Raw genomic sequence first — 26997 nt, 5'->3', positions numbered from 1 at the left:
TATAAATATGTATTTATGTGTCAAGACGTGGAGGAATCGGGTACTCGTCAATTTTTGGGCATGGGGAGCTATTGATACCATCTGAAAGCTTATATTCTTTTGCCTTGCTTTCAGTGAAAAAATATCCATCTAGCTGAATCATAAGTCGAGATATTTATTTGCTATTGAAGAAGGTAAGGTAGCCTGGTTTCAGTGGTTAAATTAATTAGAAAATGTCCGCCAAAGTTTGATAACTTCAATAGCTTAAGATCAATCCTTGAAAACTGAAAACTACATATTTTGTGCCTTTACTTTAAACAAGGTTTTTCAGTAAAATTCACAGGGAAATGAATTTTCATTTGAACATAAAAGATATTTAATCCAAAAAACAAAATTTTGACATAAATTGTCAAACTTGTGGAAAATGCCTTTTTCTTCGATTTCACCATTTTGACGAGCCCCTGATTTCACCATGATACATCACATATATGTCTGAAGCACCACAAAAAGGAGGGATAACAATGTATCATGGACATTGTTTGTAAATTTTACAGGAGTTGAGACGTTCAACAAACTTTTAAAAATAAAATTTAAGAATGCCTACCATGCTTGTAATGGTTCTAATTCTGTATTCTCTGTTAGATGTAGAGATATTTTTCACCCACAGTGAGAGGCAATGAATTTTGCTGTTTATTATTTTCTGTTTTTCTTTTAATAAACGGTAAAGAAAAATCTCTTTTGAACACCATATTTTCTGCAAGACCTGATGTAGTGCTCATTCTGTAGGATGCAAAAGTTCTTTTTGATTCATGTACAATGTTGAATTTCATGAAATGCAATGTGTATTCTTCATTTCAATTTTTTTTTCTTCACAGTTTTATTACCACAAGAAGTCAAGATGGCAGGTGAGTGCATAATGCTTCGAGCCATGACATCAAGAAGACACTGGCTTTCTACATCATGCACGTCATTTTCACGGTGGAGATATTTTGCCTCAGTGAAGATGTTTCCATCCTCTCAAAGATTCAATGCTTTTCAAGTTGAAAATAAACCAAATGATGATGTGAGACAGAAGGACAAGAAAGAAAAGGCCTGGGCCCCTCAGATTTCTTTGGTGACTCGAAAGCTGCTTCAGCTTCAATCTCAGCCTCATGATGTGAGGAGTCCATCTGAAAGGTCGGCACTGTTGAGAGGGACTACAGCAAATGATGTGACAACAAATTCTTTCAAAACACGACTTCAAACTATGACAGATGATGCTGAAAGCACTGTTTCCTCAATGGGGGATCTGGTTCAAGAGGAGACTGATGTAGATTCTGCGTCAGATCTTGAAAATGCTATTGAGCTCATTGCTTTTCAACAAGACTTTCAGACGCCTAAAAAATTCTCACCCCTACATGGGACTGAGGATGCATCAGTAGAGCCGAGTAGGGTTCCTTGTACTGGCTGTGGAGCTCATTTACAATGCCACAACAGAACTTTGCCTGGTTTCATGGTGAGTGAACAGTTCAAGTTATTAACTGAACGTGAGCTGAAGCGGTCCATTTGTCAGAGGTGCTACTACATGCAGCATTGTAATGCTTTTGTTGAGGTTAAAACAGAACCCGAGGAGTATACAGAGATGATTTCCAAGATTCGACCAACTCGCTCCCTGGTGGTGATAGTTGTTGACCTGATGGACATGCAAGGGAGCATTGTGCCTAACCTGACAGACTATATTGGACACAAGCACCCTCTTCTTGTTGTTGGAAACAAGGTAAAAGTTTTCCCATATCATTCCAGTTTTCTCAAAATTTTGTCAAATGTGAAGATGAAGACTTTTCTATTTATGAATTTCAAAACAAGATGTTTGTGAATTTGTCCCTCACTTTAGTTGTAGAGGATGTAGTCAAGGTATTGTACTGTTAGTGGTATAGTGTTTTCAGCATGACATGGGTGATGGTCAATCCTTATTCACTCTTGTATACATCCAGCTGAACAAAAATGGACAAGACTCATTTCCCTTTTGCTTAATGTTGCTTTGGTTTGTTTCTTTTTCTTACTTTTCCATAATAAAAAATCCTTGATTGTCAGTTGTCAAGAGTGTTAGAGTAGAGTGGAATAGAGAGTGTTAGAGTGTCTTTGGGACATCAGGATTTTCTTTGGTAAAGCCGGGTTTTCAGTTTAGAGAGACTGCTGAAATAATGATGATTGTCAGCAGCACATAATTTGGAATGCCATGCTTTTGAATTTTTTTTTCTCCTCTACCAGTTTCAGTTTCAGTGACTACAATTTGAGCTGCAGTTTGTACAGATTGTGCTTTCTCTTCAACATTTGTTAGCTTGCTTAATCTGCCAAACAGACGAAAGAGAAGATCAGCTGACTGCACTGCACACTGTACTGTGCTCTGCGCTTGCCAAGAGAAGTGAGAAAGCCCAATGCTCCTGACATCAAGAAACACACCACATACTATCACAAGCTCATGCTTAGGTCCTATGTGAACTAGCTTTGCAAAAAGAATGCGCCATGACCAACCAAAAGTTGTGAGGCAAACGTACATTTGCTATTCTTGTGTCACAAGGCTGTATACAGTGTGTTGGTCTATTGATGTGTGATAAACGTAGACAACAGTACACCGGCAGTGACTCTTTGTCCCACAAGTGAAACACATATGTTGTCATGTCTCTTTCTTCTGTTTTGCTGTTTTTATGTTACTTAAGGGTTGCGAGTGAAGATATTGTTTTGATGTCATAATCCTCAAAATTCTTTTTGGTTTAGAAATTAGTTTTCACATAACCAATAGTTCTCTTACAAAGACATAGAAGAAAAAAATCTTAAGCAGAACTATGTTGGGTTGAAGCAGACTCTGGCCCGGCCTTCAATTTAATTGAATCTGAGTATTGGTTATAACAATGTGAGCAACAGGTTGCATTGTAATGTAGTGTAGAACCTATGTGCATACTGCAACGTTTGTTTCCACAGAACAGCATGTCATTGTTCAGTAGCTGGAATGAGGGGAGGGAGGTGATGGGGGTCTGGTTCTGCTGTGATTGCAAGTGTGCGGATGTTCTACACCCCAAATGTTTGTGCACCCCTTCCCCCACCCTCCCCCTAGACACATGCAGTAATAGCCACTTGTGTGCTGGCCGTACACCCGACATCTCCCAACACAGATAAACACTAAAACATGGCATGTCTCACGTGCAAAGTTAACAACACGCATGTTGGTGAGACAGAAGGCTTCTAATTGGACGCATAAGATGTATGCAATTGGCTAAGCATGTAATGATCCATGATGCTGTTGCAATCAGTGGTCCTTTGGAATAGAGTAGATAAACTTCATTGGGGAGAAAAATGCATGAAATCCCATCAGCAGGGGCTATTTGTTAGGCAAGCAGCTTCGCTGAATCTGAGTTTGCTCTTTTATGTGTGTTAGTTGAATCAGAGTTATTTTGCTGATTTTAATGGATTAAACAAAACAGAGAATCCTGAGTTTCACTGTTTAACTTACAACTTATGTTCTTCTCTGGGCAGCCCCCTGAGTTACAACTTTCTCTACCCACAGGCTGATCTGCTGGCCCCTGATTGCCCAGAATATTTGAGAAATGCGCAGGAACGGCTAAAAGAGGCTTGCAGGCATTCTGGTCTGAAAAATGTGAAAGCCTTCAACTTGATCAGTGCAAAGACAGGTTTTGGGATGGAGAAGCTGATATCCACCCTGTTTTCCTTCTACAGACGAAAGGGTATATTGAATCGAAATTTTAGTGATACTTAACGGATATTTTAGGAAGAGCAAATCAAGGTACTTTAGGTCTTGGGTGGGGGAGGGGTGGAGATGGTGGTACTGTTGTTTTTTTAATTTCACAGAGGCTTTTTATCATATTTGTGAGGCCTCGTGGTGAAATCGGGCACTTGTCAAAATAATGAAATTGAAGAAGACATTTTCCCATCGTTTGGACAATTTTTACCAATTTTTCTATGACACACTTCCCTTTTGGTGTTGATGATGGTGTGATTTGGGAGATGATAATAAATATATACCCACATAATACACTAAATTGTCAAAAATATTGAATGAAAGATTATGTCTGGACTGATTGATTTTTAAGTTCCTCCAAACAATAATTATGTATGCTTTTGATATCATTATCAATATTGTATGGATGGTGTATTTGGAGTCAGGAGTGTTTTTGATCTATAAGGCCACAGCTTAACCCCTTCAATGCGGCAGGTAAATAGGCCTCTGTGCCAGGGGAATCCCATGAACCAAGGGGGCTCAGAGGTGACCCCACTCTACCTCCCAAAACTCTTTTATTTATGAATATTTTCTCATAGATTTCTGATTCTTCCTTCTACCTTGAACTATGTTTCTATTGATATAGTTGTAGGGGGATTTCATTGAGAGACAGATGGAGAAAGGTTGAAGTTAGTAACATGATGCCAATAAAAACACCACACAACAACATAAAACAACACACATTCGATAAACTGAAACCAAAAAGAAGGGGAATATGTGTTGTGTGAGTGTCTGCAGGTAAAGAGATAGTGACAAGAAACGTTTCCTACCTTATACAACACTTGTACAATACATATATATAGATCTATATACATGTAAGTCCATCTGTGTTTATGGCCATTAAATCATTTGTGCTGTAGATGTGTTAGATCTAGATCAATCTTCTCTTTCAGCTAAAATCTGAATCTGATGCTTTCAAATGGGGGGGGAAATGATGGTAAACATAAAGGGAAGGTACCCCAATAATAATTTAAAAACTTTAAGCAGTAAATTCACTTATAATTGGTATCAAAACAATTTGGGGAGTCAATTGGTGTCACGGTCCCGTAAATTCTACGGGCCATAGGCACAGCGCTACACAGTACAGGCCCGTAAATTCTACGGGCGCAGCAACGAAGAGGTTAAATGAGAGTGGCACAGACTAGAGAATCAGGATCTTTGTATACAACTATAAGTTCACTGTTGCAATCTTTCAGATGCCGGATGCCATTCTTTAATGGTAGAACTCACTTTTGTGTGAAGTGAAAATGTATACTGCTTTGATCTTCAGTTAAAATGAGATGAAGATACTTGTATTTAGCATTGACTCAGATTTCATTTATTGTAATAATTTTTTTTTGTTTAGTTGATATTTTGGCCTTTTCTGTGCTCACATTTATACAAATATTTTTGTGACCTTGAATATATAGGAAAGAATATGTTAGATTACTGAAAGTTTTGTATACACATTATTTAGATGTTATGACATGTGTAAATAAAAAATATGTAATTTTGTTTCTTTGTCAGTTGATGTGTACATTGTTGGCACTGCCAACTCAGGGAAATCTTCTCTTTTCAACATTTTGCTGAGTTCAGACTACTGTAAACACACAGCGAGAGATCTCATTCAGAGAGCTACTGTATCTGAATGGCCAGGTAAATCAAATTTGTTGTCCGTGACCACTGGTTTAGCTTACACTGAAGTCCAGTTTTACAAACTTGAAAATAGCTTAAAAGTCTTATTTAAACTGGTCTTTCTTGAACTTTGGTGCTCTGGTTATTTGGGCAGTTTTCATTGCTCTCACATCCCACTTGGCCTAGTCTGTCAGAGATGGACTTAACATCAGGGGCCTGCCTCTTTATTGATCTTACAGTGTTGGAAGTGCTGTTTAGCCCATACATTATACATTTCCCCTTCTTATCCATAATTTTTTATTAATTTTGGGCAGTGACATTTAGAATGGTGTCTACACTGCATTAATAAGGTGTCTCTGTTGCAAAATGAAAAAATTATCAGAGCTCTCACTACTAAGAAAAATAAACCAAATATACGTTGAGAGAACTCATATTCTTCTACTTGTGGTTTGAAAACGATGGGAAAATAAAATTGTTGTTGAGAAATAGTCCATACTATCCTAAGACAGTGTACCTGTTATTAAATGAAATAGAATGAATGCTAATATATTGTACTTCTAGAATCTAGTGTCTTTTTTAGAGACATTTTGCTTATCCCTGTTTCAGGCACCACGTTGAATCTCTTGAAGTTCCCAATCATGCGCCATTCGTCCAAAACTGCAGCTCTTCGATTCAAACGTCTTAAGCAGGAAAAGGCATTGCGTTTAGAATCTGAAAAGATAGCAAGAGAACAGAGAAAGCATAATAGGCATAACAGACGCTGGGAGCTGACAGGTATTTGGATGGTTTGTCTTGATATAGATGTCTTTTTTCTTACTTTGTCAAGATATAATATACCTTAAAGTATCTTCTTGATTAACACAGATCTCTTGTTTGTATTGTTCCTGTTGATCTGTAAGTCTACATGTATGAGATGATATATTGATGGTTTTGTGCTCAAACCAGGTAACTGGTTTTTAAATAATTTTTCAACAGGAGTTTATAAAATCTTTTGATTTTAATGGCAATGGAAGACAGAAAATATTACCCCACAGTACTAGTACTCTTGTGCTTTTTAGCTTTTTATTTTAATAAACGCTGAATCCTGGTTTTTGTTGAGGACCTACAAGTCAACCTTGGAAATTGTTTTAGTACCAAATAAAGATTTTTTTCCAATTACATGGTTGGAGCGTAGTAGGCCCTAGCATCAATATGTAGGTGCTTGACGTAGTATCCCAATTTTCTACTGTTTATTTTTCATCAATGCCAGATGATGTGAACACGACAGATGTCCGCACAGCAGCCCAGATTGAAGGAGATGAGGAGGGCGTTGCTTGGGGACAAAATGTGGTCAGCTTTCAGGGCAGAAATGATGGAAGCTTCAACATAGCTGACAAGAGCGAAGAACAATCTGAGTTCAAGTCAGAAGAGTTTGATGAAAGCTACTGGGTCTATGACACTCCAGGCATTATAAATCCTGATCAGGTACCATGGAAAATTCGAAAAGAAATTCTGTAATGGCTTATCTATAACAATTCAGGGTATACATGGATATACATATATATATACCTATGTATAAAGGAGGTATACATAAGTGTTTAAATTTTAATACTCGATCTAGCATGCACATTGTGAAATTGGTGGCAAGGAAATCCTTTCGAAATGTACGAATGTTGCTGTGTACAAATTTCTAACTATCAAGAAATATAAACCAAGTTAGACAATTGGGTCAAAACTCTACAAGATTTATGCTCCCTATACCACTTTGATATGCTTGTTGGGATTATAGTGGCATGTTTAACAGATTTAGGTGTTTGACCTTAATTATTTTATCCGTCTGTGCTAGGGTCAGCCCCTTTTACTCAACCAAGAAGCTTTCTTTTTTTTTCTGTTCCACCATGGTCCACTGTCTACTACAACTTCAGAAAGACGTAGCTTTTAGAATTCAGTGCTTCCTCTCTTCCGTATTTTTACGGAAATCAGTACTTTCTGCCTGTTCCGTACTTGTTCCTCCATCATTATCAACTCCCTCCGTAAAAAACTGCGACAGCGTAGGACTACCGAAATTCGGTAGCAAAAGATCCGTACTTGACTTTGTGCCGTCAAGTATAAGTTATGGATGTTTACGGTAATTCTCTCGGCAATAAGTTTATGTTATAGAGACCTGCCAGATTGCTCATTACCTGCAATCGGCCATTGTTCCGCTATGCCCCTTGCGTTCATTGCGGGTTGGTCGGCAGTACATTTTTACCTGCAGATTGATCAAAATCTGGCAAACTTTTTGTGCCAGTTTCCTCCTTTCTATCATTCACGCATTCCGTCTGTCTATCATTGGACTGTTGCCACGGCTGGAAAATATGCGCGTCGATCAAGTAAATTGACTTGTGATCTTAGACGGAAAATTACTGTCAGAAAGAAACTTGCTTGCAAATTTATTGTCTAAATCTTGAGAAATTATCAGCGTGAAGATTCTACGGCACGAGAACGCGATAAGGGCCGTGATGAAAGAAATTTGTGCTAAAACTATTAAAATCAAGAATAATTCGAAGTGGTGTTCCGAGGTTGTGACATGCGACATTTAGACGTGAAAATTGAGGAAAATTAGGGTATACGCTGGGTAACTGTATTGTGAAGGTACATATCTATTCATTATTTCCAGGTTTGCCTTCTATCTATGGTGCGATTACAAATTAATTGAATTATAGTAGCAACGGAAGGGGAACCTGCTTTTAAACATTGCCAGCAATGGAAAGATGTGTTGGTGAGGAAATCAAACTAGACAAAATGTTGGCGAATAAATAAACATTATGGGTTGTAGGCAATCTCTTCAAACAGACTCCTAAATGCCATTTGTAACCCTCTAAAAGCACTAAATTTTAATTTCTTTGGGGGCGTCGCCCCCTGAACCCCCACTGGGACGCTGTCCCGGGACCCTGAGGGGGCCTCTACGGCCCCCAGACCCCCGGCAGATTTTTCATTACTTTTCAGCTTCAGCACTGTTAGAATGCAAGCAAGCTGTTGTCACAGTTGTGCAGTGGATATTTTCTGTTAAAGAAGGAGCTGGCGGACAAACATGGTGAAATGCCAGATGCATGTACATGCCTTCGCTCAACTGCAGACTCCCCAATGTGCGACTGAACTTGCGTGCTGGCTAGATCTACCACTGAGCACTCTTGTGATGTATACTATAAAGTCGTCCTTGGCTTTCACTGTCTCTATCAGAGACAGGTCTTTGGCCGACACTTTACACATTCTCTCTCCCTCTCTCTCTCTCTCTCTCTCTCTCTCTCTCTCTCTCTCTCTCTCTCTCTCTCTCTCTCTCTCTCTCTCTCTCTCTCACTCTCACACTCTCACCTTCCCCCCCCCCCCCCGGCAACTTCAATAAACGAAATGTGTGCTCATGTTTAATAAGATCTACCCTAGCTAACACCAATTTGTTTGGCATGCATGTTTTTTTGAAGTTATGTGCATAAGTTGAATATAAAGAATATATTCATGGAAATTCAGGACCTGAGAATCTTTGCTATGTACATTTTTGGCAGTGCCAGTGTCCACTAGGTGTTTAAATTTAGTTTTAGTAAGAGTTTTATGGCAATTGAAACACAGTGTTCTTATAAGTGCCAAAGGTCAGTGATGTAACTTGAAAGTGGCATTCAAAGAAAAGAAGGAGAGATATGGATGATATTTGTTTGATAAGAAAAAAGGAGCAAACCGCATCAGAGCACCCACCAACCACCCACCACTATGTACGTGCTAGACTATGTATTCTATCTTACATTTTATATGTAGTTTTCTGCCTGATGCAGCACTTGCAAGTGGGCAAATCAGTAATCATGACTTTTCTGGATTCTGTTCATAATCAAGAAAATTAATTAGTTATTGTGGTTAAATGTTTTTACTCACACTTTGAACACAGTGGGTCCTGTTTCAAAGTCATGCCGTATCGTATGTTTTATGTAACAACATTTTACGATTTTTGTCAATGCTTCATTGAATAACTGTTATCTGAGCCACATATAATCAGCTAGTATGTGGATCATTACATTGCTTATCAAGCTTTGCAATAACCTAGCAGCGATGTCAAGTCATATTGCGTGTCCAGACAGATGTGTTCTTCAACGGATACCAACTCATGCATTCCTGACATTTGAGTAATATCTGATCATGAACAGGGGGTCACGTCAGGTTAGATCAGTGGGCAACAATGATGGGAAAACATTAGTCATATTAATTTTTCTTCATGCCTTTAGGGGAGAGACAATAAATAAACACACTGGATATGGATTGTCTGGTAGGTGCAAGAAAACCATCAACACAAATTTTATACCATTGTTGTGAATCTGTAGAATGATTGGCATGTGGCATCTACTATTTGGCTGTGTAGGCTTTCCCTTTCAGTATTGTACAAGCAGGTTTAAATCTTTGCAAGGTTTACACATTGCCATTCTTACCTATCAGTAGGTTTGGAAGAAAGAAGCACACATTTAATGGAGATGAGGGAGCAGTTTAACCCAATGTGTAAAGTGTCCATCATGTGAAAAAAATGGTAATATCTGATCAAAGTTTCATGTGTAAATGCTTTTTGTTTTTTTTCTGCAGATCATGAATCTATTAAGCCCAGATGAATGCACTCAGCTAACCCCAAGTTCAATGATAATCCCTCGAGCTGTTGTTCTGCAACCTCAACAAACTATTTTTATCTCAGGACTGGCCAGAATAGACTATCTGAAGGTATCCATTACTGATAAGGCGCTGAGGAATTAAAGTCAATGCATCTAAAGCTGTGAGAGATGAGTACAAAATCATGGAAAACCTAAAGGAAGTGATAACTTATCAAAGAAATTGACAGACTTAATGTTTCTTCAATTGCTCGTTTCAAGTTTTGATTTTCTTTCGTTTTCAGGGCTGTGATTTGTATCCAAATAACTGTAACCTGTAACTATAATTGATTGTATTTGATGAGTCAAGTCCCTTTGTTATTTTTGTCCATAGTTTTACTTATTATTTTTTGTCAAGATGCTTTTGTTCCATTTCGTCCAAGAAAATAGTATGTACCATTGAAATACAATGATATCATAATAATAGGGGGATTTGACAAAATCTTCAGTTGTAGTTCTTTGTGACAAATAATTGTCCAGAATGTCTTTAACATCAAATTTTATTGTCACCCTTGATGTAGAATCATCAGTTGATATTTTAGAAATTTTAGCAACTAGATCTAATATTTTTGGATGTACTAAGTCACACTTGTTTTTCTTCTTCTTCCTCATTCTTTATATATGGTGATGGAAGGCTTCCTGCTGTCCATTCATATGCAGATGATGCTTAGTATTACATAAGTGAGGAGTTAACATAACTTAAATTGTTATACCAATTTCAGGCTGATGTCCCGTTGTTTCTCACTGTACACTCCTCATCTGCTCTCCCTATTCGCATTGGTCCTACTGTGGAGGCTGATGGGTACTACGAGCAGTATGTTGGATCTGAGACACTACTGGTATGATTGTTTGAGTCTCGTTGTAAATTGTGAGCCCTAATCCAATGTAGCATAATCACAGGCATAATCCCGAATTTTTGCAGATTGTCCTGAATTTGGCAATCAGAAATTTTAGGGGACATTTTAGCCTCCACCACTTCAACCCTACACTAAATCCAGTCCCACTTGATATAATTTTTTTAGTTGTTGTTTATATGTAATCTGATGTTATATGGTTGATTTTGAAAAAGTTGGCAAACCTAGAATCATAAGAGATTGTATTTTGGAGTCACAGTTGCTACACTTTTATTAAAATTTTAAAATACAAAAAGTTGAACCTGCCTTAACGGAAACCTATGTAAAACGGAAATCTGTCTTAACGGAATCTCCCCGATCCCCCCTTGATATATTCCTCTTTAATTACCTGTATAAAGCGGAAACCTGTCCAACGCGGAAACCGAAAGAAAAATTTGCTCCCTTCCGAGGGTTTCACCTGTTTAAGACAGAAAATGCTTTGCCTGCTCAGCCTTGATTTGAGACCATGCCGCTGGGCGAGGAAGGGGAGTAGGGGTGCAATTTGGGGGTAGATGTTACCCTTAGCGTACAAGAAACCATGCGTCCCGACAGGCCTCTCAGGCAGGAATCTGTGAGGCTGGGTTCTTGCGTTACATTCGCTCACCACATTGTTCGCGCGAAACTTAATTGCTCAATTAGGCACAAAGCCTATTGTCTTACCTTGTGTGTAGGCCTATTAGTGTGCGTGTACATGCATTTAATGCAACGCACTTGTTACCGGTACTTGTCTTGTACTGGTATTTATACTAAGACTAAGATAGAGGTTTGTTTTGAATGTGTAGGCCTACAAGGTGAATTTCTGACGGATAAAAAGTGTGTTTTATTGTGTGTGCAAGAGCCATCATGACAAAAAAGTGTGCCATCATATATGGATGGTCCCAAAGTATGACAGTAAAAGAGGATCGGAAAAGGACGTCAGTGTGTATTCCTTTCCTACTGACCCCAAGCAATGTAAGAAGTGGGTCGACAGCATACCAAGGCTCAACTGGAAACACAATGGAAGTGATTTGGCATTTGGGTGTTTGCAGTAGATCTATACACTGACCACCCGGTGCTCCTATGATCAGAAAATCTAGGTATCCATCTCCTGCTGTTCCTCCCAGTATTTTCCTAGTGTACCCCATCTACACTGCGTAATGTTGCTCATTCAAGAACAACTCAAAACTCCACCAGTGACTTCGGAGAATGGACATTGAAGCCGCTGACTTGCTCTGCAATGCAAACATCAGTAATTATCGAGAAAAACTTTGTCATTGTTAAAAACTTCAACAACACATGATGGTGTAGTTGCAACGGATGAGGATAAAATAAAGCTTACAATCCTCTGCTCTCAGCGAAAAGGACATACATACATGGTTACTGTTCTATGTGCACCTGTTTGCAAGTGAGGATGGACAATTGAAGCTCTTCACTTCTTTACAAATTCAGTTTCAAGTTTCTGTCGAGCTCAGTTGGCTACAATCATTTTTGGACTCTTTTAACTTAAATCTTGCTGTGTCTAAGAAAACCTTCACATTCATTGCCAACATCTTCCTGAAAAGATTTGCTGTTCAGAACAGCAGCAACAGTCACTCAAGACTGGATCGAGTAGGAAGGTAACGAAGCTCTCGTCCAAATCAACGAAGGCAGGCACAACATTAGAGTGGATTGTGGGACCAATAAAGGAGACCAAATATATAAAATATATATGCATTTTCCAGTGGATGTGAGTTGCTGATTTTTTAATTAATTAATTCTATTATTTATTTATCTATTTTGTTATTTTTCTCGTTTAAATGTCTTTCTTGCTCAAGTTTACTATATTTTGATGAAAAAGTAGGCCTATTCAACAGACAAGTACTCGATACGGTACCTTTCACAGGGGGCTGACCAGTTTGTCACAATTTCATTTAAGTAGTTGAGTATTGATGACAGTCATAATTACAGCACTTTAACACTGTAGTCGTAACTTTAGTTTTTTTTTTATTCTCCACGTTCAAATTGGTGTTGTAAAGATAGTCCCTTTTTTATATATATATCAATTCAGCTTGTGTTGTTCATATTTCTTCCTTTTTGTATGCAAATGAAAGCAAATTGCTCTGTAAAATTTCAAGGAATGGTCTTTCGTTAAAAACAGTAGAATAATAAAATTCAATTCATTCTGTTAATCAATCATTCACTGACTCTTTTTGGGAGTGTCAGTGATAATTTCCATCATGCAGGGCACAGTCGAGGCAGGGTCGTGGGCATGTGACAAAATGGGTCTGTGACAAACTGGCATGATTCCCTTTCACAGATTACATATTATTACCTTCTCCAGTGTATATTGCCACAACAGGTCCCCCCGGGGCAGTGCCACTGACTGAAGTGTCTTTAGGCCATTCCCAGAGGGGGGACATATCTCGTTCAAGCATAGTAGAATTGCAAATGGGCTGACTCATGTCACGCTCATAACTGTGCCTGATCTACAACAGGGAACTGCTGCTTTTTCTTTCCTGATCCTTACTATTGTCATTTTCCTCTACTTCTTTTATACGTTTGTCACTCCCTTGTGACCTGCTATTTAGGGGTGCCTTGATAGTCGAAGCAGACCTTGTGCTGTTGAAGCTAGAGAGGTGAGCAGTCTAAGTCTGATTCCCTGAAAAGACTTCTCTGTTGACACCCACACCTTGGCGCTCATATGACCTTCAGTTGCGAGCACCGTAAAACCCTCTACTATAAAACCCCCCCCCAGCTTCTTTGATATCTAACTGCGCTGCTAGCCAATTATTCTGTATTCTCTGATCTTACATGTTTTCTGCAAACTAAAACATGTTTATGGTTTATCACACCAAAGTGAAACTGAAGCCCAGCTCACTTAGAATTCTATAGACTGTAACACCAGTAAGTACCTTGTGGCGTCGGTGGCCTAGTGGTTAGGCTCTCGGACTCGCAACCGTAAGGTCGTGGGTTCGAATCCCGTCAGGGGCCCGACGTTGTGTCCTTGGGAAAGGCACTTTGCACAAATTTTCCTCTCTTCACCCAGGTGGAAATGGGTACCCGGCTATAGACAGTGAACGATCTTGTCAGTTTGATAGTGTTTGAGCGCGTGAAATCCGCAGCTTGCACTGTATGCTTCCGCGAAAGCCGAGAATGTTTCTGAGTGTTCTCAGAGGGTCTGCCGGGGTAATAATAGTTGTAAAGCGCATAGAGCATGCTCTTGAGCATGGATATGCGCTATATAAATGCAATTATTATTATTATTATTATTATTGGTCACTTCCTGCTCTACAGACACTCGATCTATGTAAAATCATACAATTTTGTCATTTGTGACATAGATCTATTCACTTTGTTTTTCCTTTGGCTAGATCTATGTTTTCTTTCCGGTTAACGCCAAGCAGTACTACAAAATCTCTAACTTTTATCTTGAAGTATTCCCTCTATTTATGTTTTACCAGCAAACATAGTACACATAGATAGGCCTATTGATGAAAACATTTTTTTTTCGGTTTGTTTAAATACTCATAGATCTAGATCTAGATCAAGGATCAGTATTTTTCTTTTGTTTCACGTTTCTCACTAACACTTGTACAAGTGCGGATACATTTAAAGCTCATTCATGTTCTGCGACATCCTGAATAAGGAAGGGGTGGGGTATTAAATGATCAACGTTTGACGATGATAGAGTTCACCCTAAGTACATATGTAATTTGAGGCAATGTATCGGATGTTCTTCATTAATTAGTGCTAACCTATAACGTTTGTGTGTGTGTGTGTGTGTGTGTGTGTGTGTGTGTGTGTGTGTGTGAGAGAGAGAGAGAGAGAGAGAGAGAGGGAGAGAGAGAGAGAGAGAGAGAGAGAGAGAGAGAGAGAGAGTTTCTCTACAGTTTGCCTTTTGTTGCGTGCGTAGCCGCATGCACACTGAGGCTGCCAGTCAGCCCTCCAGTTTGGCCACGCCGTGAGCGGGTACACTGCATGTTTTCTTGTACGGTAAGATGTTACCCCATCATGTGAGCCCTGAGCGATGCAGATGGTCAGGGTAGTGTGGGTGTGAAATCTCAAGACTGCCCGTGAGAGTGCTCGAGTAGAGAGCCGGAAGCTTTCCTGGGTAGCCAGAAGCCAGAGGTGTGAAATTAGATTGACCGATGCTTGCTTCCCTGATCGTACGGCCAGCCGAGAAAAGAGTTCCTTGAATCATTGTTACATGATGGCAGTGAGGGGTGTCACTGGTTGACTGCTTGCTACACTGGTGGATGGGGCTAAGGGCGGAAAACGTTTCTGTTTTTAATAGGTGAAACAGTGGTCCTATGAAAGGCAAGCACTGGTTGTAATTTGGATAAGTAAGACTGGCGCATGTCATTATCAGACAGGATAGCACTAGCATTTGAGAGGTGTGAAGTTTTGACCACTGCTTGCCGATCGGAAAGCGATCATTGATCCCAGTGGCTGGTCCTTTGACCCTCCATTTCCATCTCCCCATAAATTCCCCTGTCTAAGACGGAATTTTTTTTCTGGCTCCCTTGTGATTTCGTCTTACCCTGGTTCGACTGTATCCGTAAATTGTAATTTGAGTTCCTTCACAGAAGTGCTTAGAAAGAAAGAGACTGCAAATAGTCTTGTTTGACCTTCAACTCGTTTTAAGTAGGTAAAAATACAAAAACAGTCTTGCTATAGATGATCAGTCCATTTTTGTGTTTTCAGCTTCCTATGGCGGACAAACAAAAGCTGTCAAAGTTACCGTCTCTTGCAGCGCGGGATTTTGTCGTGAAAGGAAGGGGAACACTGGAAGCTGCTGCTGACGTTCAGTTGTCCTCAGTCGGTATGTGACCTCTTGACCGATATGCTTCAATACTTTTTTTTACATATTAAAGATTGCTCCTATGACCTTAGCAGTTGCGAGCGCCGTAAAACCTTATACTATACTACATACTAAATATTGCTCCTATGACCTTAGCAGTTGCGAGCGCCGTAAAACCTTATACTATACTACATACTAAATATTGCTCCCATTTCAGAGATTAATTTGTAATAAGTGTCATTTTACTCCAGGTCTTTTGAGACTTCAGTTTCTAAACTCTTTTGGGAATTATTGAGTTTGATACTGAAGACAACCTTTCTTTTCTTGACCATCTAAAACAAAAAGTGGAACTGTAGGTGGACCTTCACATGGCAGGCTTTATTGAGCTGTCATCTTCATTGTTTCTGATGACCGAAAATGCATTTTGAGTGACAGAGGGAACTTAATATGATTGAAAATGTGCTAGAGTCTTTTGTAAGATATTGTTTGGCATGGCAATGTTTTGTAATATAAGAATACACCGAGTGAAACACACAAGTGCAGAGCATTTGTTTTACACTATTTGATTTTTATTCCATTTATGTCATAATGTGTTATCTCCTGACAGCACCTTGTTCAGCTGATACTTTGAAATAAATAAATGAGTACCTATTCGCCTTGATGAATCACATTGGCATTTTTGGTAATATAACACGATGGGATCGAATTAAAGATGTTCACAAGCCCCTACACGAGGGTGAAAACAGTACCAACCTAGCTGCTGTGTTTCCAAAGTTATGGTCTCTTAACACTTGGGAATTTAGAAGCTCATAGTTTCAGAAAAAAAATCTGTTTTTTCCCTATATCATGAAACAGCCAAGTGCAAAAAACAACTTATTTTGCCTTGTGAACACGTTCTATAGGAAAAAAACTCACTTTAAAAAAATCATTTCCAAGAACTTGTTTTCTATTGTTTCCATCAACTTTAAGTCTGTTACTGAACAAAGAATTCCTTCGGTGCTCCATCCTGGTTTTGTTTTGTATCCTTTGAGCAATGAAAGTGTTTAGGCCACTGGACCTCTAATCTAATTTTTCTTAAGATTGTGGGTTAGGGATAGCAGGCTCAACTTTGTCCGACATTGTGCCTTTGCTAAAGGGATTTTACAAGAATTTTCCCATTTGGTTTGGACCTGTCAAAGATGAATGCTAAATTTGGAGGGCTCGCCTCTGAAAAAACCTTGCCGTGTTGCTAGTTAAACTTAAACAATTTTGCTCATGTTCCCAATGAAATATATTCAGTGACTTGTATTCTATGGTTTCTTCTGCCAAACAGGTTGGGTGTCCGTGGCTGCAAAACCAGACATCGAGGTGACACTGAGAGCTTACACTCCTGGCGCCAAAGGTTTGCACCTAAGGCAACCCTCACTTCTGCCTCAGTTCAGCCATTTCAGGGGAAAGAGAATCAGCGGAACGCCTTTCTACAAAACTACTCCTCCGGGCTCTGCCATGAGCGGGAAAAATTTGATGAGGTTGGGAGAAACATGGGATGATGGAATTAAAAATTAAAAAGACTTAAATAAAGATTTCATTTACTGTCAATAAGCATCAGTTGTCTTTTCTAATGTATTTTTACATGCCCCACAGTGTGGTTGTGTGTGTGTGTATGTGTGTGTGTGTGTACACATAAGGGAGGAGGGTATAAAAACTATAAAATATAGTCTCTTTGCTTTCCAAATGTTATTATTGTTATCCCTGATAATAAAATTAGCGGTAGAATGTTACATTAAACTTATATGTTCTAATGTAAATTTGTGTTGCTTGCATTCTTACCTTGGTTTATTGTTCTTGTCTTCTCTCCTTCCTTCTTTCTTAAAGAGGGTGCCTGCTAGCGCAAACGGGTCGGGTCGTCGGGTCGGGTCGTTTTCTGGTGGTTTCAGTGCGCACTACAAACCCACCGCTATTGTACCCGACAACCTGGAAGTTAAAGTAGAGAAACCTTTTACCTCAATGGCTTCCAGGGCTCCTTTCCCCAGTTCCCTTTTGCAGTGCTGCGGCAGCCTGGAATCCCATGAACATTGGGTTACATCGATAGCTTTCTATTGTCAAAGATCGTTCATAACAAGATAGTTCACCGCCCGAGGCGGTGCCACTGACTGAAGTGTCTTTAGGCCATTCCCAAAGGGGGGACATTTTTCGTTCAAGCATAGTAGAATTGCAAATGGGCTGACTCATGTCACGCTCATAACTGTGCCTGATCTACAACAGGGAACTGCTGCTTTTTCTTTCCTGATCCTTACTATTGTCATTTTCCTCTACTTCTTTTGTATGTTTGTCACTCTCTTGTGACCTGCTATTTTGGGGTGCCTTTCTATTCCAGGTATATGGATTTTTTTCCCCAAGAGAACAACCTTTAAAATAATACCATTAATCCCATATACCCAAAAATTGACGAGTGCCTGATTCCACCGCATCCTGACACATACAGTGGAAACCATATAACAAGCCGGGTAATAACAGGGATCCAGTAATAACAGGAATTTTTAGCAAGTGCCGTAAAAAACTCTTATTAAAACTAAGAGTAAGCCTGATTGGACTTCTCTGTTGACGTCCACCCTTAGACGCTCGTATGACCTTATGCAGTTGCGAGCTCAGTTAAACCTTTCTAAAACTAAACCTTAGAGCCAAACTTGTCAGCAACATTGACTTGGTTCCTTTAGCTGTTAACTATACATGTACTATGCTGCTCTCCACATTCACTCGATACTAAAGCTGTGCTCCTTCTGTTTGGCTTGTCAGATTCATATTACATGGCACACCAGCATGGGAATTCTAGCTTCATTTTGTGTGTGGGGGGGGGGGGGTTCTCTGCTGAGCACCTTATCACATCGGGGTCACGGGGGGTCTGCTCACGGTGTGTGTAATTTTTGGTGCTTTTCAACCTTAGTTTTAGGTGTATCCTTGCTCTATGATCCTTGTACATGTACTTGTGGTGATTATCTCTGCTATTGTTGAGTCTTAAAAAAAGAATGAATTTTGAACATAGTAACTTGTCTGGTTATTTTGTTGGAGTTGCATGTTCTGAAGTCGCCTTTGCTGAATTGTGATTTGTTTGGACAAGTGTGGATGAAAAAAAAGTCAATATTAAAAATAACCCAAAAAACAAAAAACGGCTCAACTCAACAAAAACTGTCAAGTTTTTGCAGTATGAACGACATACATGTGACAGAATAGATGAGATGATAGGAAGCTGCATTTCTAATCCTTAATCCACCTTGTACACATAGCGGTAAGAATTATTTTGAGACTCTGCAATTGTAAATTATTCTCATACAACTTTTACGTGTCTAATAGTAATACAATCATGAATTTCCACCTATTTGACCAAAACTTATACAAATTCACACTGTGGTCTTGCTACACAGAAGTACGAACCGATTTTAGTGCCAGAATATCTGCTGTGTAGTAGTACATGAAGAAATACCTGGGGGCACAGTGTCTATTACATGTATTACACTCAAGAAATTACCTAAGTTTCTTCCTCGTACGTTTTTAATTGACATGAGAAAACTAGTTGGGACTCCGTAGGGAGCAAATGGGAAAACACTCAGACAGGTCTATCTGGGCGCAATCAGGCCCCATCTCGAGTACAGATCCAGTGCATGGATGACTGCAGCACAGACTCACAGATTCACTCTGGAAAAAGTGCAAAACTAGGCTCTCCGAATAATCACTGGAGCAATGAGGTCAACGCCTATATAGAAAAAAAGGAGCAAACAACACCTATAGTAGCTCTGCGAAGATGGGAGTGCAAGGCCCCCATGCAGTACACCAAGGCCACAGCTATGGAGGATCATATAAGGCACACAAGAACAGCCAGATCAAACAACATAAGACTTAAAAGATCCAACTTCATCAAAGAAAGCAGAAAAATGCTTACAAGACCATCTACCAGCTGAACCATACCCCAGAGGCACCATCATGGGAAATGAAAAACACAAACATAATTAAATACCTATACACACTTCCATCCCAATTTTCACCACAAAAGATGACCACAGTGACCTGAGCAAGAAATCCCTCACCCTGTCCATGCTTGAAGAAAGATACCCCCGAGAAGCATGGATAAGGGTCTAGGCCTTCTCAGGGACTGAAGAAGCCTAGATAAGGATCTATGCGGACGGATCTGCCACTGATGCTGTGAAAAGAGGAGGAGCGGGAATGTACGTACAGTTCCCAAATGGACGACGACAAGCAGAGACAGTCCCAACAGGGCGGCATTGTACAAACTACAGGGCAGAGATGGGGGCTCTAACACATGCAGCAAACATCAGGGATGTGGTAGACCCAAAAGGCCAAGTACAATTGTACTTGTATTCTTAACAGATGCCATTCCAGTACTGCAGGTAATCACTGCTGGCAATCTACCAAGGCTGCGAGAGATAATTGAGGACATCCCACGCCTGAGGATCATGCTGCAGTGGATTACGTCGTACTGTGGTACCTTAGGAATGAACTGGCTGACAGGGTGGCCAAACTAGGAGCATAGAAAGAGCAATCAGACAACAGCGTCAACTACACAGAAATAAAAACTATTATAAATACACTATTTAAGGCACCACAGACGCCAGATGGCTACCATAGGCTGTCCCGCCAAGAACAAGTGATTATCTTCCGACTAAGAACATAACACACAAGACTGAGACAACATATCATGCACAGACGTTTTAAACTAGTAGCCAGTGGCGGTGGGTAGTGAAGGGCTCACGGGCTTGAGCCCCCCTCCCCACCCCCCAAGTCTATCCCAAGGCAAATGAAAATAACGAAATAAGCAGTTGAAACTGTTCTGATCGACCGCAATGAACACAGAGTGATCAACTAGGTGGCTTGCTCATTTATCCAATCACTGTTGTCCCCGCTTACATCTATAGTAACCTAACAGCCAATCAAATGTCTTTAGGGCTCAGCAATCAACCAGCCCGTTCCCACGGTCTCTCATTAATGAAACCCCTCCTGTAAAAAGGTAGAAGACTTGAAAAAAATAACACTGCACAGAGGGCTCACGCTCTCCCAGCCCTGACAATGTGGTGAAAGTTTACGACACACTTTCCCCCAGTGACACAGTTACCTGTGCGCCCATTGGGCCTTTGTTAGGCGCGTTCTATTTTCTGCAACAACACGACCCAATCCACCTCATACACGGTGTGTGATTGGAGTGCTGTGTGTTTGTGCCGCTGAGATGTAACAATAATCAAATAAAAACTAATTAGAGAAATTTGGAGGTGAAACGGCTTCGCCCCCACCATGCAGAAGAATTTAACGTAGAACAAAGAGATGGCAGACAAAGGTGACTCTTCTCGTTTGAATGGTTCTCAAAATGCCGTGGCTCGCCGTGAGTATAGAAAAATCATCACTGTGTTGTTCTTATTGCTTGCTTTTTGGTGGTAAAGAAGTGGAAGAAACCTAAGCCCCACCCAAATCTAGGTTCACCCACTGCCACTGCTAGTAGCCTACAATCACCAAAATGCCAGTATGGAGAGGCGGACCAAACTGTGGAACACATCCTTCAGCACTGCAGGACACACAGGGCCCTGAGACAGGAAACGTGGCCAACCCCACTGACGCTACAAGAGAAGCTATACGGGCCGACAGATGGCAGGAAAGGAGGTGAAAAAAGACAATTTTAGAAGATAAAATATTCCGTCGCTGTTAGGTTTCGAACCCGGGACCTATTGATTTATTGAATGAGAGGCGAACACCGTATTTCTAGACCACGACGTTGAGAGCCCCCATAATAATATTATAATATAGGCTTATCGACAGGGATAGATCAGGCGGAAACACCAACTGTGCTGTTAAAATAATTATAACGACAACTTTGTAAAGGGTCTTGATCCCATGAATTTGTATGGTTTTTTCCCTTGTCTACTATATATATCGAAACCTTACAGTTTCGATAACAGGGTTCTGTAAAACTGTTTCTTCTGTGCTGGTTTGGACCTGAAAAATGTAATGCTGATCCCAAGTCTGGTGGAGTTGCTGCTGTAAATGCTGGTGGCAATGAAGATTTGGAGATTGGCATTGATGGGATTGTAACTGGTGTGGCATGTGGCAACCATGGTGTGTATTAATTAGGCTCTTCGCCGTTGTTCGTAAAACCCCCCCCAACAAAAAACAAAAACAAAACAAAAAACCTCCAACAACATGAGTTTGATTCCCTTTATTTAATTTTGGGAAGTTATTTTATCAGTAGGCCTACCATAGTCCTGTCCCCGTCGTTTTATGCAAGTAAAAATTCTGAAATTATGCAAACTGGGCCCAAGCATGTGAAATTTTTCGATTCTGTTAATTTTAACAAAGAATGATAAAGGAAAATAATCAGAAATTATGCCAAAAAAATGATCAAATTTTGCTAAATTATGCGGGTGCCTAAAACCTCGGGGACAGATAGTCTGCTGTGATCCTCTTCCAAGTTCCATCCTGGTTAGCCCTGATAGATAGGATCGATGCAGCTCACCTTTTAAATTCAATGCTCAAAGAAGATTTCTTGTAGTTCTTGTAAGAGTTTTACGGCACTTGCAACACAATAAGGTCATATATGTGCCGAAGATAAGAGGTGTTACAAGAGAGTAACAAACATTAAAAAGTAGGAGGGGGGATAGAGACGATATATTTTTTATAGGAAAGAAGGAGCAAACCACACCAGAGCACCCGTCAACCACCCACTCTCAAAAAAGAAGAAGAAGAAGAAGAAGAAGAAGAAGAAGAAGAAGAAGAAGAAGAAGAAGGAGAAGGAGAAGGAGAAGGAGAAGGAGAAGGAGAAGGAGGAGAAGGAGAAGGAGAAGGAGAAGGAGAAGGAGAAGGAGAAGAAGAAGAAGAAGAAGAAGAAACGACAAAAACAACAATAACAACAAAACCACGTCAGCAACTATGAATTGATTTGTTCTCACCTTCGAGTCGCCTGCACAATAGACTGGAACTTGCAAATAAAAAGTAGAAGTCAATTGTATTCCCACAAATAGACAAATAGAGAGGACATTTATGGCCGAGGTTAATACAAGGTACATGTACATGTTTTGGATCGTAATCATCATAACCCCCCCCCCCAAAAAAAAAGCAACAGCAACAACTACAAAAAAAACAACACAAAAACAAACAAAACAAAACCAACAACTAAACATCAAAATAAAAAAAACAACATATATATATATATATATATATATATATATATATACATACAAAACTAAACCCAATATTTTTCTACTACTGCAAATACTTCTGCTGGCAAAATAGTGATTGGTTTAAAATCTCATCCAATGTGAGCAAAGGGTTACGTCTATTTTCTTTTGTAGGAGGAAAACAATAATTGCTGACTGCCGCTAAGTGAAGATTTTAGTTTTAGAGCTCGGACATTTTTTTCAAAGGGTATTTAAAAAAAAGAATTTAAAAAACCATTTTGAGAGAAACAGTCCAAAACATCAGCTGAGTATCATTAACATTTTCTTCAGAGTCAAAGTCACTGGCTTTTTTTCTCTTTTAAAATTTCCATTTTAATACGTGATGGTATGGTGTCAAAGTATTTGACACACTTTTATTTCCTTTTCTAATTCTAATGACACCGCAAAGGAAACACATGTAAATTGATATAGGCTACCCTTTTCAAACAGATCACTGGAATAGACAACAAGGATTCTTTATTTTTTAAATACAATTCATAGATGACCTTTGAAAGGAAAGGGGGGGGGGGATGGAAAAGGAAAGGGGGGGGGTATGCTTTGAGGTTTCTAAAAATCTAACGCCCCAATACTGCGGGATAGTCCAACAAGCCAAGCCGCTGACGTTTTACAGAGAATATCAAAGCCTTTTGTTCCGGCAAAGCGGTGTAGTGAAATTTTCTTGACGTTACCAGATCAATTGGTATAAATCTAGGTGTTCTTAAACATAGCCTTTTGATTGGGACTTTGCCTTTTGGTGGTTATTAATTATATGTGAGGCAGCGTGGTGAAATCAGGCTCTCGTCAAAATAATCAAAGTGAAGAAACTTTCATTTTTCCGCAGGTTTGTGAATTTTTATCAAATTTTTGTTTTTGGCTCAACACCTTTCATACCCATTAAAGAACTCATTTCTACGTGGATTTTTTTGAAAAACGTTGATTAAAGGTACAATAAATGTAAATTTTCAGTTGCAGCGGACTCTTAAGCTAAAGAAATAACTAATCTTTGGCGACCATTTTCTCACTAATTTTACCTCTGAAATCAGATGACCCCACCTTCTGCATTCGCAATTATCTTGACTTGTATTCAAGATAAATGTGTATTTTTTTCATCCAAATAAAGACAAGTGAACAAGCTTTAAGATGATACCAATAACTTTACATGCCCAAAAATTGACGAGAGCCTGATTCCACCACGCTGCCTCACATATAATATTATTATTATTTCAGATGCGCTAGAGTACTGAAAACCAAATCAAACTATAACTCATCAATTCCAATAAAATTTCGCTCAAACAAAATTCAACGAAGGGGTTTATCTATCAGGGTGCCCCAAAGGCTGTATGGTTTGTGGGCTAAGGCTCACAATAATGTCAAACGTGTTTGGGTGACCCGTTGTTCAAGTGGGTGGTCACTCGGGTGTGTCCTTACACAAGTCACGACAAATTTAGAGAGAAAAAAATCCCTGAACGCTGCACAGTGGCGGCCAGCAACGGTGAATGGATTGTTTGTATACAATTTGTGGCATTTGTGTATTATTCATGTATTTATCTATCAATGTATGCATTAACATACAGCATGCACATATTGCCAGCACGCACAAAGCGAACCACGTACACGTACACGATGAAACGACTTTCAGTTAAGTGACGTCCGTGCTCTTGTGCTTAGGCTAAACGACTCGTAATCGTGAGGCAGGCCCAACGTTGTGTTCTTGGGAACAACACTTTATGTGAATTTTCCTCACTTCACCCAGGTGAGAATGGTAACCAGCCATAGACAGGGAAAGATCTTGTCGTATAGTATGTGAGTGTTTAGACGCCTATACAATGGCAGCTTGCACTGCATGATTCCCAGGAAGTTGAGGTTGTTTCAGAATGCTATCGGGTCTGCTGGGGTAATAATAATAATAATAATAATAATAATAATAGGCCTATAGATTGTAAAGCGCATAGACAGCTTGCTGTTGAACGGGACTTTGCGCTAAACAAATGGTATCTATTATTATTATTATTATTATTATTATTATTATTATTATTATTATTATTATTATTATTATTATCATTATCATTATTATTATTATTATAAGCTCCAGACATTTTTCCTGCAGGCCTACACATTTATTACTCACATAAGCCTATATAATGTGTATTAATAGCACGTACACAGCTAAATTTTTACATAACGAAAAGATTCCCATGCCTCGCCGATTTCGTAGTGTGCGCTCTTGACTGTAGGCCTAAGTTATTTTAGCCATTATTGTCAATCAATTTTCCGTTAGGTGGTATTTATTTATCTATAATTCCAGGGAATCTACAGACCATTCTGCCAAGATCACAGATAACCAAGGGTTTGATGCCGTTGTTGATTTGGTTAACATTCACATTCTCTTGTTACTGATTTTATCTTGCCATAACTGACAATGGTGTCGTGTTGGAAGATAAAATCTTGTTTAACACAGGGTAGGTCACTCGTAAGGCGTAGCTACAGGTGTGCGCGTTGACATCATAATCTCATGGGCCTGAAAATCGGTGCCGGCACACATGACGGTCCACCACTATGCTTCTGTTCTACTGGACGGTCTACCACTATGCTTTTGTTCTACTGGACGGTCTACCACTATGCTTCTGTTCTACTGGACGGTCTACCACTATGTTTCTGTTCTACTTGACGGTCTATCAATCGCCGGACCAGTGTGACGTATAATCTGTTCTATTAGAGTCATCTAGTGTCATATGACCCACAATACTAAACATTTTCCCTTTGTGTGTATATGTACTTGTTTTTGGACTGTCATTGGTCATGTTGGTGGTTGTAGTTTATCAAGGGGTGGGAGGTGTTGGAGAGTTAGGGGGAAAGGTTGCAGGCTGGTTCTCCTGGTTTGTGGAAAGTTCTAGTAGTAAAACTGCAGAGGGGTATTGGAGGGAATGTATAAAATTACCATGCACAGGTCTTACGGTAGAACACATTTCCCCAGTAGACCGCCAAGTGGACTGGAATATGAAAAATCATTCCTGAAGACACAAGAAACACTTGGACACCAATCAGATCCGAACACACGCGTAGTCAACTGTGCTATAACGTTCACCCCGACACACGAACCTTATGAAACACACCGAGACGTTCTAGCTGGCCTCACTTTGCTTGAGCTTGCGTGATTTGACGAAATCGAAGTTCCCAATGTGTCATTTCGTCTTCGAGCGCTCGTGTTAAGGAACATTATTTTAAGATCACTTCCGTGCGTTTTTGGCAGTAGAAAATGGAAATACAGTAAAATTCGTCTCTTGTAGCAAAGGTCAACATCAAATATTGGTGAGATGGGAAACACACGTTATAATCCATTGCTTGGAGTCACAACTTTAAAAAGCTAATTTTCTTGCCCTATCTATCTATTGATATATATATTGATCTATCGATCGATCTGTCTGTATATGTGTGTGTCTGTCTGCTTGTTTGTCTGTCTGTCTGTCTGTCCGTCTGTCTGTCTGTCTGTCTGTCTGTCTGTCTGTCTGTCTGTCTGTCTGTTAGCAGTCACTATGCATATTTGCGATATAATTCTTTCCCTTTGTACATATCGTTCTTCTCATTGCCCAAGCTTGAAAGTCAACCGTTTACCCCTAGGTTCTACTTTCACAAACAGATATATTGCACAGCACACCATTTATTCTACAGCTAGACAAAGATAATGCCAGAAAAGTGACCAAATACACATACATGTACAATGTACGTATGACATTTATGAAGTCGTGGTTATTGTTTATCTTTTGGCTCCCGTTTCGATTGGTTAACCAATTGAAGTCCCATCCCTACCATTCCCAGTGTTTGTACAATGAATCTTGTCCTCTTTGTGCAGCCACTAGTTTTCTAACGCTTGTTTAATTTTCAGTTACAGTTGACTGAGGAAAGAACAACTCATCCGTCACCAACTTAAATGTCAGTGCCACAAAATCAAAGAGTACAACACAATCTTTTCCTCCATTCATTTTAATTTTGGAACTGTTAAAAATGTCCGTGATACGAACGATCACCGAGCAAGATTCATCTACTTTATCAATCACCACATGCTCACGCGTATGTGTGTGTTTGTGTGTGTGTGTGTGTGTGTGTGTGTGTGTGTGTGTGTGTGTGTGTGTGTGTGTGTGTGTGTGTG

At 39.7% G+C, this 26997-nt stretch overlaps 1 protein-coding gene across 2 annotated transcripts in view; it reads left to right on the top strand.

Moving 5' to 3' along the window:
• The window catches only part of LOC100533217 (nitric oxide synthase-like protein), a 21786-nt gene extending 4342 nt beyond the window's left edge, over window positions 1-17444 (top strand). Inside the window, exons 2-10 of one of the 2 annotated variants that reach the window (XM_013087084.2) lie at window positions 855-1735; window positions 3524-3701; window positions 5261-5389; window positions 5975-6142; window positions 6618-6832; window positions 9947-10078; window positions 10728-10844; window positions 15561-15678; window positions 16970-17444. In XM_013087084.2, the coding sequence (XP_012942538.1) occupies window positions 878-1735; window positions 3524-3701; window positions 5261-5389; window positions 5975-6142; window positions 6618-6832; window positions 9947-10078; window positions 10728-10844; window positions 15561-15678; window positions 16970-17202 (2148 nt within the window). In that variant the 5' untranslated portion in view covers window positions 855-877 and the 3' untranslated portion in view covers window positions 17203-17444. 2 annotated transcript variants of the gene reach the window in all.
• Window positions 17445-26997: the final 9553 nt, after the last annotated feature.

The sequence above is a fragment of the Aplysia californica genome, unplaced genomic scaffold, assembly GCF_000002075.1.
Source record: "Aplysia californica isolate F4 #8 unplaced genomic scaffold, AplCal3.0 scaffold00544, whole genome shotgun sequence".
NCBI classification, from domain to species: domain Eukaryota; kingdom Metazoa; phylum Mollusca; class Gastropoda; order Aplysiida; family Aplysiidae; genus Aplysia; species Aplysia californica.
Note: the sequence above shows the minus strand (reverse complement) of the source record. Positions and strands in the feature narration are given on the sequence as shown.